Genomic DNA, 15894 nt, shown 5'->3' with positions numbered 1-15894 from the left:
AATAAAGTTAATCAATATCAACGAGCGGATGCAACGTTGGTTGTACATTTTTGTTAAATGTACTTGTGGTCTCGTTACCTCTATCTAATGAACTTGATATTGGGAAAATCGGAAATTCAGAACTAACGTTGCATCTTCTGTATCATGACATCCCTGCTGGTACATTTTATATGCGTGATTTCGACATGCGGAAGGCTCTATGAAGGCGGGGGATTTGCGACCACTTTCTTGCAGAGTCCAAACAGATGCAAACAACTCGCCGCCCGGAATTGCGCCTCCCCATGAATAAGGATAAAGGTGCTTGCGAAAGCATTTCTCCGAGTAGGGTGACCCCGGATGCGACGTACCATCGTATTGGCAAGGATACACCGCAATACCCTCATAAATCACGACGCATATCCCGTCAAGCCAGGAACAACCCCGAACGCTGGCCCTCCGCGCCCAAACATCTTCCTGAGGTCGCCCACCAGTTCTTCCGGGCGCTCGTACGCAGCGAAGTGGCCCCCGCTCTCGTGGTCCGCCTCGAACACCACGTTCCCCACCAGCGCGCGCATCCACCTACCAGATCAAAACACGCATAAGCATAAAGTGCGAGGTAAAGTGAGAAGCAAGTGCGGGACGTACGATTTGGGCACGATGACGGCCTCTGCGGGGAAGTAGGACACGCCCATGGGGACATGAGGGATGCGGGGCAGCGCGCGGTCGCCCGCCTTCTCGACTTCGTAGTATATCCTTACAGAGTTGGCCGGGCCCGCGCGGGCGAACCAGTATATCGATATCCACGTCAGCACTACGCCCCCGCCACACCCCCCCTCGTCAGTCCAACCCTCGCAAAACCGCATTGGAAGAGAAAATCTCCGACCTTCGTCGTCCTCCCAGGGGTACTTATCCGTCCACCGCACGAGCTTCTCGTACACCCACGCGAGCAGGCCGGCCGGCGAGTCCGCGAGGCTGTACCCGAGCGTCTGCGGCTGCGTGCTCTGCTCGAAGTAGTACCCCGCGCCGCGCTCGCGGAAGGCCTGGCTGCGCGCGAGCCCGCGCTGCTCGGCGGGGGTGTACGGGCTAAAGGGCGTGAGGGCGTGCTGGAGGAGTTGGAGGAAGAGGAGGGGATTGCGGTGTGGTTTGGGGGTGTCGGAGCTGCGGGACGGTTAGGAGGGGGAGACGGGTGGGAAGGGGGAAAGGGGGGCGGACGTACATTGTGAAGTTGGTGTGCCAGGCTTTGACGTGTTTTGGCCCGTACAGGGAGGCCATTTTGCGGGTCACCTGTGCGTGCATGTCGTTGGGAAAGGTGGGAAGTTAGGGAGGGGTGAGGAACACACGTAGTATCCCCAGTCACCGCCTTGTGTCACTATGAAGCGCATAAATTGATGGAAGGCACACAGTGTTCGTTCTCGACGTACCGTATTCGTTGTATCCCAGCGCAAGCATCAGCTTATGCCCGACCTGCACATCATTAAGCCAATAAGGTACCGATTCATGAAGTTCAGTAGCGTACCTCGGCGTACTGCGCCATTGCGAACCCTTTCTGCTTCGTCCCTTGGGAGAAGCCGTAGCCAGGGAGCTCGAGGACGACGACATGGAAACTCGGCTGGTCCGGAGACGCAGCGGTGAGCAGCGGCAAGATCTTCCTCGCCTCGAAGAAGCTTCCGGGCCCTGTAGATCACCAACCCGTCGTTCACTCGACACCCTCGGTAGTCACGAGCCACTCACACCCATGCACGAAGAACAGCGGCACGGCGCCCTCCACCTGGCTCCTCCGGTGCAGATAATGTATATTCAGGGTCCCGAACCCATTTACTTCAATATCCCGCGTGAAGTGCGGGAGCTCATTCAGCTCGGCCTCGTGCTTCCGCCAGTCGTAACCGTCCCTCCAGCGCGCGACGAGGCGCTGCATGTCCGCGAGGGGCACGCCGTAGTCCCAGCCCGCGCCGTCGAGCTCATCTGGGAGGCGCGTGAGCGCGAGCTTTTGGCGGAGGAGGGCGAGCTCAGAGTCGGGCACAGAGATTTTGAAGGGTTGTTCGGACATGGTGCTAGGTAGAGGCCTGCGTAGACGGGAGTATATATACTCGCGGGAAAGGAGGCGGTCAACGTGATGATCATAGACGTTCCGAGTACTCTCAGGTCATGGCGAGGTTGCAGGACTTGTGTTCGTACAGTCGGTCAACCACGAGAATGTCGCGGACATGGAGCTGAATGGCGTAAAGGCTAGCGGCGAATAGAACGGGCGCAGGAGGATCGAATGTGCGATTACAAGCCGCACTCCAGCCAATGCAAGATCCTGCAACGACTCAAGTGACCGAACGCGACGCGACGCGTGCGGTGGCGTAGACTCCGCGAAGCCAACGGACGTCCGAGTCTCCCCTTCCTCGTCCTGACCGACTCTCTGCGTCGTAGCTCAAAGTGTCACTATTCTAGGTGCAATGTCCTCAGGGATAGATGCCTGCGACGAATGCTCTCGCCGAGTAATCAATCGGACTCGGAACACGAAGTCGTTACGATCTCAATACCCTAACCTCCCAATCCCGTCGACTACGCCGACCGGCGGAGCACACCGTCCTTAGAAAACAATAAATCCGAGGAGTTTGTGAGTGTTCGTACTCTTCCCTGGTCAACCAATGAGTAGTTTGGGCAATCTTGCCCAGGCTTCTCGCTGGCTGACACGGAGGTACGAGTACCGGACACATTCTGTCTCAGCAATCGTCGATACCCGACGATCTTGACGTGCGGGAGAACACCAGCCATGCCAGCCACCTGTCTGCTCGAGAACATAAAAGACGGCGGGATTGGTACGTCGAAAGTCATCGAGTCCACTTTGCGCTCTCAAGCCTCCTCGCAACACATCGACACATCGCTCCTCAACACATCCACTCGCACACCAAACTCGCACCAAGATGCCTTCGATCAAGAAGACCCTCAAGAGCGTGCAGCAAAAGCTCAAGTCCGCCGCCACGCCCGCCTTCCTCCGGCCCTCCACCGCGCTCCCCCGTCCGCGTTCTCGCTCGCGCTCGCCCACCCTCTCCGTCTTCGACGAGATCTTCAAGCCCAAGCCTGTCCGCGCCGACCTCTTCACCATCGAGATCCTCCTCGCCTCGCCCGCCGCCACCATCGTCCCCACCCCTCCTCCCGCGCCCGCTCCCGAGCCCATCAGATACGTCCTCGGCCGGCTGCCCATCCCCGCCGAGTTCAGGGCCGCGTCCAAGCCAGAGTCGACCAACCCACCTGTCCGGCAGGTAGCCCCCGCCGCCGCCGAGGAGCGCGCCTCCTGGCTCGCGCAACTCAAGAAAGAGGGGATCCCCGCTACTGTCCGGGCTGCCATGCAGGAGCGGGCTCAGATTATACGCGAGCGGGAGCAGAAGGAGAGGGAGGAGAAGGAGCGCAAGGAGCAGGAGGCACGGGAGATCGAGCTCCTGGAGATCGAGGTCGAGGAGGCGCGTGCCCAGCTGGAGTACTGGGAGCAGGTCGTGGACGCGTCGGAGAAGCGGGAGAAGACTCTCGAGGAGAGCATCGAGCGCCTGGACGAGATGGTCGGGCGGCTGGACGTGATTGGGGAGCGGTTGGATTCTCTGGAGGTGTGAGCGGTTGTGGTGGGGGTTGCGGGGGGAGGGGGAGGGGGGAGAAGGGGGGTTGGCAGGGAGGAGGTCGGAAGGTGGGCGACTATACCGACGCGGATGGAGGCACGCACGGCCGGCGGAATTCCGCCGGGCATGTGCCCACATCACAGTGCCCCATCCTACGCGCGTCGGTACTCGCCCGCAGACGATCAGGATGCGCCGCCAATGCTTGCAGCACGTCTCGTCAGCCGCATACCTCCTCCAGCCTGTCTGCCATCCTCCTAGGAGCCGTGAGTTCCATCCTTCCTGCACCAAGCTTGTCAAATACTAACTTCTCCCTCCTCAGGTCAGACGACCCGCGTTAACGTCCAAGAGAAGAACACATGCAACCGTAACAAGCCCACCAAGCCACAACGCGTTCGATACGAGCAGTCCACTTCCACGCAGCATACGAGAGCACGCGCGGCGGTAGGTGGTACGGAGAGGCTTCGGCCAGGACGTACCCGGTGAGGGAGGGCCCCCCTCACCAGCCACGCCGTGCGCGGGGGGCGCAGCCATGTTTAGCCTGGGCCCGGGCTATTCATTGGTGTAGTCACATGCCCCCCTGCATTCAATCATTGTCTCTCGATGGTCGTGGGTGGAACGCTCGACTATTTGGACAGGCGATACTCTTTGGTTCGGGTCATGAGGACGGCAATATTCTCCAGCGGTTCGGTGGGTCTCTCAAGGATGGTGCGGGGGAATATCATGGGATGGGAGGAGGGAAGGGAGCGGGTGGAAGGGAGTCGGGTGGAGTTCAAGATTTGGGAACAAGAATCGGTGAGGGATGGGAGGCGGCCGATGAACAGGAGGGGGGGATGCATAGCCCGAAGAATTCTCGGGGCACATGCGCAACCGACATCTCCCTCTTCGTTCAGTCAGCGGCTTACTCTTTGCAGACGACTCAGGCGCGCTGCCAATGCTTGCGCGCGCCTTGTCTGCCCATCCATCTTCCGGCATACGAGCGCATGTCCGCATGTGACCGGTGAGTGCCATCGTGTCGGCTGACCTTTATGATTCTCACTCTTTTCCTCTGAAGATAGTTGCCTCCAAGCAGTCCACACCATCATCCGACATCCAGTCACCGCTCCGTCGACGCGATCCACTTCTACAAAGCCATACGAGGGCACGCGCGGCGGTAGGTGGTACGGAGAGGCTTCGGCCAGGACGTACCAGGTGAGGGAGGGCCCGCCCTCACCAGCCACGCCGCGCGCAGGGGACGCCGCCGTGTTTAGCCTGGGCCCGGGCTATTCACTGGTGTAGTTCCACGCCTCCCCTGCACCCAACACTCTCTCGGCGCTCGTATCGCGGATCGCTCGACTACGCGGACATGTGGACGCTCTTTGGACCGAGTCCAGACGGAGAGGATTTCTCTCTCAGCAGTTCGGCGGGGTTGAGAAATGGGGACGAGAGCTGGTGGGGGATAGGAAGTGGCCGACGAACACAGGGGGACGCATAGCTCGACGATTTCTCGGGGCATATGCGCAACGCACGTCTCCCCTCCTCGTTTTGCTTATCGGCACACTCATCGCAGACGACCCAGGCGCGCTGCCAATGACTGCGCGCGCCTCGTCTGCCTATACCTCTTCCGGCGTATGAGCTCGTGTCCGTTCCCGAGTGGTGAGTCTCATCGCGATGTCCGTGTTCATGTGATTCTGATTTCCCCTCTTTCTTGAAGGCCTTTGCCTACAAGCAGTCCAGCACCAGCCATGCCGCCTATCATCCAAACTCCAGTCGCTCCATTCAAGCCTTCGCTACCAGTAGTCAACCTCTACAGAGTCATACGAGAGAACGCGCGGTGGTCGGTGGTACGGAGAGGCTTCGGCCAGGACGTACACGGTGAGGGAGGGCCACCCTCACCAGCCACGCCGTGCGCAGGGGGGTTGCTGCCGTGTTTAGCCTGGGCCCGGGCTATTCGCGTGCTTACCTATGCGCTCCCCTGCATCCGACTCTCCGGACTCTGAGGATCAACCTCAACACTGCGTCCCTTCTACTTCGGGGCGGGACAACTTCGCAGGGCGCTTTGTTGGCGATTCATTATGGGTGGCTGGATCTCGCTGGATGGTTAGCTCTTCTGCGTCTTCGAGCAGGCAGCGTTCTTCCTTTAGGCGCTCTCACTCTGGACATATGGATAGGAGGCGACTGCTTAGGATAACGCAAGATAGGCGACCACGGGTCGGCACGCTCAAGGGCTCCTTACACTCAGATTCTCTTTTATTCTCGTGGCATGCGGATGTGGTTGCGGGTCGTTGTTGTTGTCATTGTTGTATCAGGATATGGATTCTTCACTTAGGGTTATTGGTTGTCATGGGTTGTAGGATAGGTCTTGTGCATATGCAATCGTTCTTAACTTCCTGCCGTTCCCTCAAACGCCTACGAAGCTAACATAAGGTGGGTACTTCAAGCGCTCAACTATGAGTTGAACTTTGAACGGCTTTGGTTCTACCGCTTGTGTGAGTCTCTTGCTTGGTGTCTTCATTTTCTAAGCTCTCTTCATTGGACCGGTACGATGTGAATGATCAGTAAGGACCTTTCGGGAATAAACACAACCATCTCTGGTTCTGCAACCAAGTAGAGTATCGGGCGTTCATCAGCACTCATCGCTATCCAGAAACACTTCCTTCTGCCTTAAATTACAAGAGGGAAATCATCGGTACGACAAGTTTTCTCTCTTCTTCTTAAACCAAAGACCAAGCCAGCAGAGGGAATAAAGTGATGAAAGAGAAGAACGAACAGAGAAATCCTGTACCTATCACTGAGGGTGACTTAGGACGTCAACTTGGTCATCTGGACGTTGCGAATCTTGAACGTCGTGGTGCCGGTGGGTCCAGGAGAACCTGAGCTTCCTTCCATCTGAGCGAGCGCTATAGATGAGCAGCACAGAAAAAGAAAAGAAAGCACGAATCGCACCTGCAAGTCGATGATCCTGTATGAGGCGCATCGTGCCCGTAGGAAACATCCTGGCCAAATTATATCTCAAACGAGATTACTCACAGATTCAGCGCCTTGCCGACGTAGCCCGCCGCAGTGTGCGTAGCCTGGAGCGTGCCGTCCAAGTAATACTCAATACTGAGATCGGCCGAATTCCCTGGGATGGTGCGCAAGACACCCTTGACGGCGTGGTAGTTCCCATCGTCCGGCCAGGTAACCACCTTGCTCGCCACCTGGCTAGACGTGTTGAACGTATTGAACCAAATCTGGTCAGTGCCTGGGTAGCGCGGGGGTTACATCAGCACTAGCAGGCAAATAGGATAAACTACGCTCGCCCTTCCACTCGGCGATGTCAGACTCCGGCGGCCAGCCGCTCGCTGCGTTCAGCCAGAACGCGGGCCAGGTGCCCTTGGTCGTCGGCGCGATGAACTCGCCCTCGACCTGGTACCCCACGGCGTCCGTCCCGTCGACGTTGACCTGCTCCTTCGCGTAGATCGTACCCGAGTGGTAATGGATGTCCGAATCAGAGTCGCTCGCTGGGACTGCGGTCAAGGTGAGCACGCCGCCCGAGGCGCTGACATGATCGCTGGACATGCGGGCAGCTGGGGCATCCGAGTTGTCAAGGCTGGGGGATGCTTGAAATGAGGGTAAATGAGGGTGTGCTTACCTCCGTTGTGTGTGTCGCCCCACGGGTAGTTGTAGTTCCAGTACTGCTCGAGACTGGAGGTACTGTCGAATGAAGAGGTAGGGATGGTGATGGTGTCCGCACTAGCGGGTGGTGAGAGCAAGAGGGTGGCAAAGGCCGCGAGGCCAATGCTAGCAGTTACTGTCGAAAGCTGCACCTTGAACATTTTGAGCGGTCGTGGGTTCACTGGGCACATCGCCTGAAGTCCAATCCTGATTTATACCAGTCAGAGAGAAGAGAAGGAGAACCTTCTTCATAGTCGCGGTCCGCTCATGATCATATGTCCCTGAATCCCCGTGTTGGACTCGTCATGCATTGACGAGGGCCCGGTCATCGGAGAGGTTGTAGACTTACGAGTACGCGACCAGCCGTATGGTCAGAATGAAAAAGCTGCTGAGAGACAGCCGGCGTCTGCTCACGTTTGGTGACTTCTGACCATGGATGGAATACCTGGGACGCAGCACAACTCGGACCTGCGATCCGTTATTGAATTGGGTCTCGAGGCAAATGACGAGCTCGGGAGTCGGGACGGCAGCATCAGCGAGAACTTGTTGAGAAAGTTAGTCGGCACCGAGATGCTCCACTTGCACAAGCGTTCCTTCACATCCAAGGACGTTTCTATCTCGACGCGTTCCGGGCGGGACCGCACCCAGAACTTGAGAACTTGCAGGAAAGAACGCCCGCTATTGGTCCGTTCTTACAACCGGTCCGCCTCGGGGCCGGCGGACTTCTCCGCTGGTCGCCAGGTCCCAGAGCCACTGGGAGCGTGCACTCGTAGTTGTAGACATCCTACTGTATACCAAAATGTCTTAGCTTCGCCATCGAAAGGCGGATCGACCACATGCGATGGTGCAATACGACGAATGGTCGGGAAAGAGACAATGTCGCAGTGTAGGTGAATTTCGCGGTCCCGGTAGCGTCAGTTTAAGCCAAAAGGTCCAAACCATCGATGATCACCCCCAGGCTTCCAGGAAGGCGTTGCTCGCCCGCAGGCGAGATGATGTCGGCGAACAACATGCAGTACTCACTTGAGACAAGACGAGGGCGACTTGGGATATGGGCGAGTAAAGAGCGTACACTGAGCCGAAAATACAAATACATGGATCTACTTGGAGGTCAATGATAATAACACTTACAGATTCATCCAGACGAACGCGAGACCGCCCGAACCATGATCGCAGCCTCACTGACCCTCCTTACTAGTATCCCCCTCCAGCTCCTTCTTCGCGCTCTCCACCCACTCCTTCAGCACCTGCACATCCTCTCCCCCGCCGTCCTTCTCCTTCAAGCTGGCCTCGACGCGCTCGAACGTGCGCGCGAGGCCCTTGTATATATCTCCCTGGGGTCCGCCAACGAACTCGGCGATCTCCTCCATCTCGCCGACCCAGCGGTAGGCCTTGGGCAGCATGTTTGGGAGGCTGGTGGTACTCCGGGCGAGGAGGGCGGGCTGGGATATGTGCATTTCGTTGAGGAGGGCGCGGGCGGTTGTAGGGGAAGAGGCGTGGGCGGCTGAATGACGCAGCACATGAGTTGTAAGCCAGTGCAGATACAAATGGACGGACCGAGAATCATAGTTGCCGTAAGGCCAATAATGCCTTTCGACAGGCCCTGCGCAGCATGAGTGGTAGGCATCGAGAGCAGTTGCTCAAAGGAACGTATCACGCACTGCATAAGACATCTTGAGCGCACTGGCGTCACCAACACTGCTGTCCGCGCCCTCAAGCGGGGTAATCTTCAGCCCATACTGTCCCAGCGCAACGAACGACTTCAGCACGTCCTCGCTATCCGCGGATGCGTAGAACGTAGGGTCGTAGCCCTCCTTGGGCGGGCCACCGATGATCCCAGCGTCCACAAACCTAACATCTGTCCCTTTAAAGAGGTCCCTAATCTTCTTCACCGTCCCCGGGTTCACGGCGTTGCAATCCGCGAAGCCGACACTGCGCTTCCCTTGGTACGCGTCCACGAACTTCTCCGCGAACGAATACGCATCACTCGGCGGGAGGATACTGAGCACCCAGTCGGACTCGGCCGCGATACGCGGGAGCGGCGCGTCGTGCATGCCAGCGTCCTCGGCGCGTCTGCGCGATGCCGGGGAACGACCTTCGAGGGTGGTGAGGACGGTGCAGCCGGCGGAGGTGAGCCGCTTCGCGACGGCGGCGCCCATTGCGCCTGGGGCGACGACGGCGACGCGGGGTGCAGGCATGGTTGCGGTATCGGTGCTGGGAGGGACGGCATCGCGGACGGATGGGAGAAGGCGCGTTATCGGCCTCTCGTTAATTACGGCGTGCTCCTATATTTAGACCGCGTCGAGCCTCCGTCCCGCTCATCCAGCTCGACGAAGCATTTCTAGCTCTCGGATGGAATCGTTGCGCAGGGGTCCTCGCTTTTCGTCTATTCGACTACATTGCAGGGCGTTGGCGCAGCCGCGGCGATGCTTCCTGCCAAATAATCTTCGGGTACGAACGCTACAGACGCATTCACGTTCGAGTACAGCGTCCCGACAGCAACCTCACCCTCCGCTCGTTTTTGCCTTCGATATCGTGAGTTGACCGTTATCTGGGCGTCTTGCAACCATGTATAATACCGTCTGTCAGGATGGCGTACTACTCCGCGGGGAAACCGTCCTTCCCGCTGCAAAACGCGCGTTAGCAAGACTGGAGGGCGCGAATCCGACTGGACTGTGCGTCTGGTGTCTTTTCTTTCTGTTCATCTGACAACGCTGGTTCTCATTTACATTACCAGCAAGATTCCCTACATCCTGGTGAGCTACTTCAATCTATCCTTCCCGCCACAGCTCGAATGAGTCGGCTCACTCCAGTAGATCACGAATGGTGGCGGGATCAGCGAAGAAGACAGGTGCCGGAAACTGTCTAAACAATTAGGATTCGACGTGTGTATGAGGTCTCGTATTTATTTACTGAATTGAGGAAGACCCCTGCTCTCTCTATTGACAGATCAAGCCGACGCAATACGTGCAGTCGCATACCGTGCTGAAGTCTGTCGTGCACAAGTACGCGGAGAAGCCAATCATGGTCTTTGGAGGAAAGTTCGACGAGGTTCGCAAGGTTGCTGAAGGGTCAGCACTACATAGATAATTACGGTGAGATACGCCGCTCACGGACTTCCTTGAAGGTATGGGTTTGAGAAAGTATACACAACGCTCGACGTGATGGCCTGGAACCCAAAGTAAGTCAGTTGTACCTGTGCGTCGTCCCCCGTTCACCACTGGTGGGACGAATTGCAGCGTGTGGCCATTCCATGAGCTCACCGCAGAAGAACGCGCATCGACTAAGGTACCCTCCCCCTCTCTTCCCCCCCTCTTTGCTATACTCATCGCACCTCATCCAGCCCGTCGACTTCTCCCGCACACCCATCTCCGCCGCCTTCGTCTTCCACGACCCACGCAACTGGGCATTAGACGTCCAGATCCTCTGCGACCTCGTCCAGTCCGGCGGAATCATCGGCGCGCCTTACCTCCCCGTCTCCGAGCAGAATAAAGTCGACCTCGTGTTCTGCAACCCCGATCTACTCTGGCGGGCCGCATTTGACCGGCCGAGGCTTGGTCAGGGCGCGTTTCGCGAAGCGTTCCAGGCTGTATATCACGTACGCTAGCATTACTTGAGTGTCTACCCTGTATTTGTGGGCTAACCGTGGTTTAGGCGTTGACTGGGAAGCGGTATCCGTATGTACAGTATGGCAAGCCGAGCGAGGTAACGTACAAGTTCGCTGAGAAAGTTCTGGTCGACCGTCTGGAAGAGCTCTCAGGGCGGAGGCCAGCAGTCTCACCTGAGGTGTAAGTCCATCCGAGCTACCCGCCGTGCTTACCTTACGGGCTGCTAATATATTCGTGGTGATACCTGCCAACAGGTATATGGTCGGGGATAACCCAGAATCAGGTGACACATGTTTCCCTAACTTTCACATCGACGCAAAGCGTCTGACCCGTTCATAGATATCGCAGGAGCAAACGCAGCCAAATGGTCGTCCGTCCTCGTGCGCACGGGCGTCTTCGACCCGGCTCAAGGTCCTCCGGCGCATACACCCACGCACATTGCGGAGGACGTGGAAGAGGCGGTCGAGTGGGCCATCAGGCGGGAGATGGAGCGGGCGGGATAGTCTGGGCCCATACGTATGGATGAGGGTGGTGATAAACAATGTTCCATAACCAGAGTTCGAGAGGCTGAGGACTAGGATCCTAGAAATGTCATTATAATCACAACAATATCCGGATATAAAGTGATGAAGGAAAAGTAGGAAACTGTGTATCATATACACATGGTTGGAGAGATATCGACCGCGTTGCGCCAAACTCGGTGTTGCGGCTGTTGCCCGGTGTCGCGAAGCCCCGACCTTGCAGCGTTCCACCGCTTGGTGGCACGGTGGACGAAATGTACTGCAGTCATTGGACGCGAACGATATTGTACTGGCTTTCGAATGATGGAAGCGGACACTGGCGAAAAAACAAGTATAACGTCAGCTTGATGTAAGAGAAAGCGGCCTGACATACCTCATAACTGTCCATAAGCTCCCACATCAGCATCGACTGCATCTTGTTTTCTCTTTGACGGATGGACGCTCTTATCTCGGCAATCTCAGCTTCAAATTTCGCCACCACGAGCTTCGCTTCTGGGACTATGCGTACGGTCTCGGGACGGCATACCGCCTCCAAGGCTGCGACCCTGACCCTCCGGCGTTCGTTACTTTCGCAGAGCTCCTTGAATTCCTCGGCTGTCATACGAGGGGATGGTGGAACGGCAGCCGTGGGACTGCTGAGGTTTGAGGTGGGCGACTCGGAGGATAAAGGAGCCGGAGTAGGGCCAGAGGGAGACGTTACAAGTGCAAGGGGACAGTCCAACGGAATCGCGAGTACATCAGGCACGGGCTCTCCCTTTTTGTTGGGGCACGCGCAAGAAGTCGGGCATGTAACACCCTTAGCCTTGCACATCCTCAGCATGGCCTTGAAGGTCTTGAATGAGCGCATGTCTGAGTATGTCGCAATAGAGGTAGCAGGCCTGAATAAAGTCGAAGTTGAGAACTCACCAGGGTTTCCTTTTTATGTCAAGAACTGGGGCTGACATTCCTAACTGTCCAGTCCGCTGATAGACTCTGGGTCCTGACTTTTGCCACGGGTACATGGCACGGTTAAAGACGTGAACGCGTGAACCACGACCCGCGACAGACGCGATGCGTCACACCTGACTGATTCATTGTCATGTGACCTCAACACAGTACTGGCTCAGAGTCAAAGCAACTTTCAGTTCCACGGTTGCGCTGGCCGGACGAGGCGTGTACACTCACTCAAAGGACCTGAGCAACCAGGTGCTCGGGGATGTAGAAGACGAAATTCCAGAGATAGGGAAGTACCCTATAATTAACCTGAAGTCGGGGACAGTTGAGGGCACACCATTGAGTCAATGTTAATTCTTTATGCACAAGATCTATCTATCCGCAATCCATCGCAACAATAAGCCTGAGTGAAAATACTTGTCACTCCATACATATCCACACACTGGCACGAGGGAGAGGTAACAGCTTGACTTTGAGAATGGGAGGGGGTTTGACTTTCACAGGTCCTTCAGGTCGACGCGAACGAAGCTCCCGAACTTGCAATGTCGAGTTGTCCTGGTCGGCGTATCCGAGCGCTGAGAGTGTGGGATGCAGGGAAGTGCATAGGTACGCACGCGAATAGCCCGGGCCCAGGCTAAACACGGCGGTGACCCCCGCGCGCGGTGTGGCTGGTGAGGGCGGGCCGTCCCTCACCGGGTACGTCCTGGCCGAAGCCTCTCCGTACCACCTACCACCGCGCGTACCCTCGTATGGTTCTGTAGAAGTGGATCGCGTGGACGGAACAGTGACTGGATGTCGGATGGTGGTGCTGGACTGCTTGTAGGCAAGGCCTTCAGAAAGGAGAAGAGTGAGAATCACAAGGGTCAGCCGACACGATGGTACTCACCGATCACATGCGGACGCCAGCTCGTACGCCGGGAGGGGCATGGGCAGACGAGGCGCGCAGTCATTGGCGGCGCGCCTGGGTCCTTTGCGAAGAGTGAGCCGATGACAGAACGAGGAGAGATCTTGGTTGCGCATATGCCCCGAGAATTCATCGGGCTATGCATCCCCCCTCCTGTTCATCGGTCGCCTCCCATCTCTCGCCGGTTCTTGACCCCAATTCCTGAACTTCACCCCGATTCCCTCCCACCTCCCGTCCCATGATATCTCCCGCACTACCCTTGGAAGACCCACCGAACCGCTGAAAGATATCACGCGTTCCCTGATTCGATCCGAGCCAAGTACCATCGCCTGTCCAGATAGTCGAGCCATCCACTGCACGAGCACCGAGAGACGACAGGAGGTTGAATACAGGGCGGCGCGCGAATACACCAGTGAATAGCCTGGGCCCAGGCTAGACGTGGCTGCGCCCCCTGCGCTCGGCGTGGCTGGTGAGGGGGGCCCTCCCTCACCGGGTACGTCCTGGCCGAAGCCTCTCCGTACCACCTACCGCCGTGCGCGCTCTCGTATGCTGCGTGGAAGTGGACTGCTCGTATCGAAGGCTTGAGTGCTGTGGTTCTGTCGGGTTGGAATAGTTGAACGGGATCTTCACTTGTCCGTACGCGGGTCGTCTGACCTAAGGACGAGGTGATTAGTATCTGACAAGCACAGCGCAGGAAGGACAGAACTCACGGATCCTAGGAGGATGGCAGACAGGCTGGAGGAGGTATGCGGCTGACGAGATGCGCTGCGAGCATTGGCGTCTTGATCGTCTGTGGGTGAGTACCGACGCGCGCAAGACGGGACACTGTGGTGTGGGCGCATGCCCGACGGAATTCCATCGGCCGCGCGTGCCCCGTCTGCGTCGGGAACGTCGCCCATCTCCTCCCTGCCATCCTCCGGCCCACTCCCCCCCTGCTTGGTCATTTACCGCCCCTCTCACCCCTCTCGCCACCCTCCCCTTTCCCCCCTCATTCCTCCACCAAATCGCCAATGTGCACCATAGATAGGGTGGTGCCCACGGTGACCACACCCTTGCTACTCACAGCCTCTACCCCAACCTTTGTGACGGGGAGAGGTTGGACATGAGGAACTTTGCGGTTTCTGCAGCGTGCAGCCACCGAGAGCTGCGAAACGCACCAGTACGACATCAGTCTCATGGCCATATGGCTGACATATACGACATACCTCGTACGCATCCATGACCGCCCTCATCTGCGCACTGTCGGCCTTGAGTCGCTCCATGTGCTTCCTCTTCACAAGAGTGTTCGCTTTGATTACCGAGAGTTTGTATCTCTCGTGCGAGGCTCCCTCCCGGGCATCTTTGTGAAATTTTTGCTGCATCTCCAAGAATCCCTCCAAGTACGGAATCTCAGTTTCGTGGTGCTCCGTCTTCTTAACGCGCTCCTCCAAGGCTGCTACCCTGGCCGCCCGGCGCTTGTTACTATCAACCAGCACCTTGAGCTCTTCGGCTGTCATGAGAGGAGTCGACGGCACAGCAGCCGCAGCACTCTTGAGGTCTGATGCAAGCAAGGATGGGGAAATCGCGAGGGAATCTGAGGTAGGAGTGCTGATCGCAGGCGCAAGAAGGGCGGTTGATAGAGTTGTCAGTACAGCTGGGGCAGGCTGACCCTTCTGCTGGACAGCATGACACATGCAAGGTAGCTCCCTAGGACCCTTAGCCTTGAAACCCGAAGTCTTCAGGAAAGCCTGCACACTAGTATGTCGCTAGAAGCCTGGCACAAGTATAAGAGAGGGAAGTATGGTAGTCGGCGGAGCAAGTGAAAGTCGAAGACAGCTTGTGTGTGAGAAGGGGTTGCCAGGTAATCTCTCTTATATCGAGGAAAGCTTGCGGCTTACATCGACGGAATCCCACCTGCCCTGCCAGCTGCGGACTTAAATGCAACACTGAGTCGACCCGCAGCGGGGAGTTTGTCAAGGATGGCTGCATCGAGCTGCAATGCTCGGGCATTATGAGAATCAGAGACGGCTCGTTGCTGGGGATGCATAGCACAGTAAAAGGTGACTTGGGAAGTATTCGGCGCTGCGCGGCACGCCAGGTCCGATTCCTCGTAAGGTAAACGAGTGGCAAGGGTTCTACAAGTAGGTAAATAGTCTTTCTAGCCTCCCGGGCGCTGCGCGGCATCAAGAATACTCCTGGTTATTATATGTTGATCTCAGTGATACTAAATCATATAAGTTCATAACTCTCAAACATAACTGTGTGTGGCTAGAACCTTCAATCATCCTATACTCGGTGTCAAGTACAGTTATTTCAATACACAATACACTATTTACTTCAGTACTACACTCAGGTAGCATTACTATCGAGTCACTGAGTCAGTGCACATGCATACTGTAGCTGAGATGCACGTCGTCAGGCTGAGGCCTCAATGCTGCCAGTACTATGCCTCGTATGTAACTTACCAATCTTGTGCCGTAGGCAGCAGGGTACTTGCCATCGGCGCAATTCCACACACAGCGGGGGGATGCCTGACAGTGCCATTGGCCCGAGATCTTGAAAGGATCGTGCCGTGCAGAGACCACACTACATATCTGGAATTAGTCCCTATTCACAAACGGTAATTATTGACATGAGAGGTAATAGCTCCTATTTACTGATGGTGGTAAGATTTGGATCGGTGGACCTTCCATTTAAGGAGGGTGCTCCCGTTACAGTTAAGGTAATTTGGGCTATAA

At 56.9% G+C, this 15894-nt stretch overlaps 7 protein-coding genes across 7 annotated transcripts; 2 read left to right on the top strand and 5 right to left on the bottom strand.

Annotated features, from left to right (window-relative positions):
* Window positions 1-127: 127 nt before the first annotated feature.
* GLOTRDRAFT_139226 (alpha/beta-hydrolase) lies at window positions 128-2026 on the bottom strand (the record flags this gene model as incomplete). Its single annotated transcript, XM_007868778.1, has 7 exons — window positions 128-558; window positions 625-1137; window positions 1196-1263; window positions 1320-1348; window positions 1401-1443; window positions 1496-1653; window positions 1711-2026. 7 exons carry the CDS (start codon window positions 2024-2026, stop codon window positions 387-389), a joined length of 1299 nt encoding a protein of 432 aa, XP_007866969.1. The 3' UTR covers window positions 128-386.
* An 865-nt stretch (window positions 2027-2891) lies between these two features.
* Window positions 2892-5189, top strand: GLOTRDRAFT_94135 (uncharacterized protein; the record flags this gene model as incomplete). The annotated part of the gene is made up of 4 exons (XM_007868777.1): window positions 2892-3571; window positions 3757-3841; window positions 4214-4575; window positions 4949-5189. 4 exons carry the CDS (start codon window positions 2892-2894, stop codon window positions 5187-5189), a joined length of 1368 nt encoding a protein of 455 aa, XP_007866968.1.
* Window positions 5190-6356: 1167 nt separating this feature from the next.
* On the bottom strand, window positions 6357-7372 carry GLOTRDRAFT_43607 (uncharacterized protein; the record flags this gene model as incomplete). The annotated part of the gene is made up of 5 exons (XM_007868506.1): window positions 6357-6443; window positions 6501-6516; window positions 6585-6798; window positions 6851-7123; window positions 7189-7372. 5 exons carry the CDS (start codon window positions 7370-7372, stop codon window positions 6357-6359), a joined length of 774 nt encoding a protein of 257 aa, XP_007866697.1.
* Window positions 7373-8211: 839 nt separating this feature from the next.
* On the bottom strand, window positions 8212-9409 carry GLOTRDRAFT_77389 (6-phosphogluconate dehydrogenase C-terminal domain-like protein; the record flags this gene model as incomplete). The annotated part of the gene is made up of 3 exons (XM_007868776.1): window positions 8212-8715; window positions 8769-8814; window positions 8873-9409. 3 exons carry the CDS (start codon window positions 9407-9409, stop codon window positions 8390-8392), a joined length of 909 nt encoding a protein of 302 aa, XP_007866967.1. The 3' UTR covers window positions 8212-8389.
* Window positions 9410-9520: 111 nt separating this feature from the next.
* GLOTRDRAFT_121737 (HAD hydrolase) lies at window positions 9521-11462 on the top strand. The gene is made up of 11 exons (XM_007868775.1): window positions 9521-9746; window positions 9801-9886; window positions 9949-9967; window positions 10028-10096; window positions 10161-10282; window positions 10339-10392; window positions 10451-10499; window positions 10555-10809; window positions 10866-10999; window positions 11074-11102; window positions 11159-11462. Exons 1-11 carry the CDS (start codon window positions 9564-9566, stop codon window positions 11320-11322), a joined length of 1164 nt encoding a protein of 387 aa, XP_007866966.1. The 5' UTR covers window positions 9521-9563; the 3' UTR covers window positions 11323-11462.
* Window positions 11463-11605: 143 nt separating this feature from the next.
* GLOTRDRAFT_139223 (uncharacterized protein) lies at window positions 11606-14130 on the bottom strand (the record flags this gene model as incomplete). Its single annotated transcript, XM_007868774.1, has 6 exons — window positions 13888-14130; window positions 13706-13831; window positions 13160-13241; window positions 12717-13103; window positions 11714-12189; window positions 11606-11656 (listed from the first exon to the last, which is right to left on the bottom strand). Exons 1-6 carry the CDS (start codon window positions 14119-14121, stop codon window positions 11606-11608), a joined length of 1356 nt encoding a protein of 451 aa, XP_007866965.1. The 5' UTR covers window positions 14122-14130.
* A 35-nt stretch (window positions 14131-14165) lies between these two features.
* Window positions 14166-14850, bottom strand: GLOTRDRAFT_139222 (uncharacterized protein; the record flags this gene model as incomplete). Its single annotated transcript, XM_007868773.1, has 2 exons — window positions 14166-14321; window positions 14383-14850. The coding sequence occupies 2 exons, from the start codon at window positions 14848-14850 to the stop codon at window positions 14166-14168; spliced, it is 624 nt and encodes a 207-aa protein (XP_007866964.1).
* Between the last annotated feature and the right edge of the window lie 1044 nt (window positions 14851-15894).

This window comes from Gloeophyllum trabeum (assembly GCF_000344685.1).
Source record: "Gloeophyllum trabeum ATCC 11539 unplaced genomic scaffold GLOTRscaffold_00008, whole genome shotgun sequence".
NCBI classification, from domain to species: Eukaryota; Fungi; Basidiomycota; class Agaricomycetes; order Gloeophyllales; family Gloeophyllaceae; genus Gloeophyllum; species Gloeophyllum trabeum.
The sequence above is the reverse complement of the archived record's forward strand: the minus strand, read 5'-3'. Positions and strand labels throughout refer to the sequence as shown.

What these genes read in the sequence shown, in the direction of transcription:
- GLOTRDRAFT_121737 (XM_007868775.1), top strand. Translation starts at nt 9,564, where the DNA reads ATGGAATCGTTGCGCAGGGGTCCTCGCTTTTCGTCTATTCGACTACAT. An exon ending in GTTCGCAAGGTTGCTGAAGG is followed by an intron (nt 10,283 to 10,338) that starts GTCAGCACTACA and finishes ACTTCCTTGAAG; the next exon opens with GTATGGGTTTGAGAAAGTAT. An exon ending in AAGAACGCGCATCGACTAAG is followed by an intron (nt 10,500 to 10,554) that starts GTACCCTCCCCC and finishes CACCTCATCCAG; the next exon opens with CCCGTCGACTTCTCCCGCAC.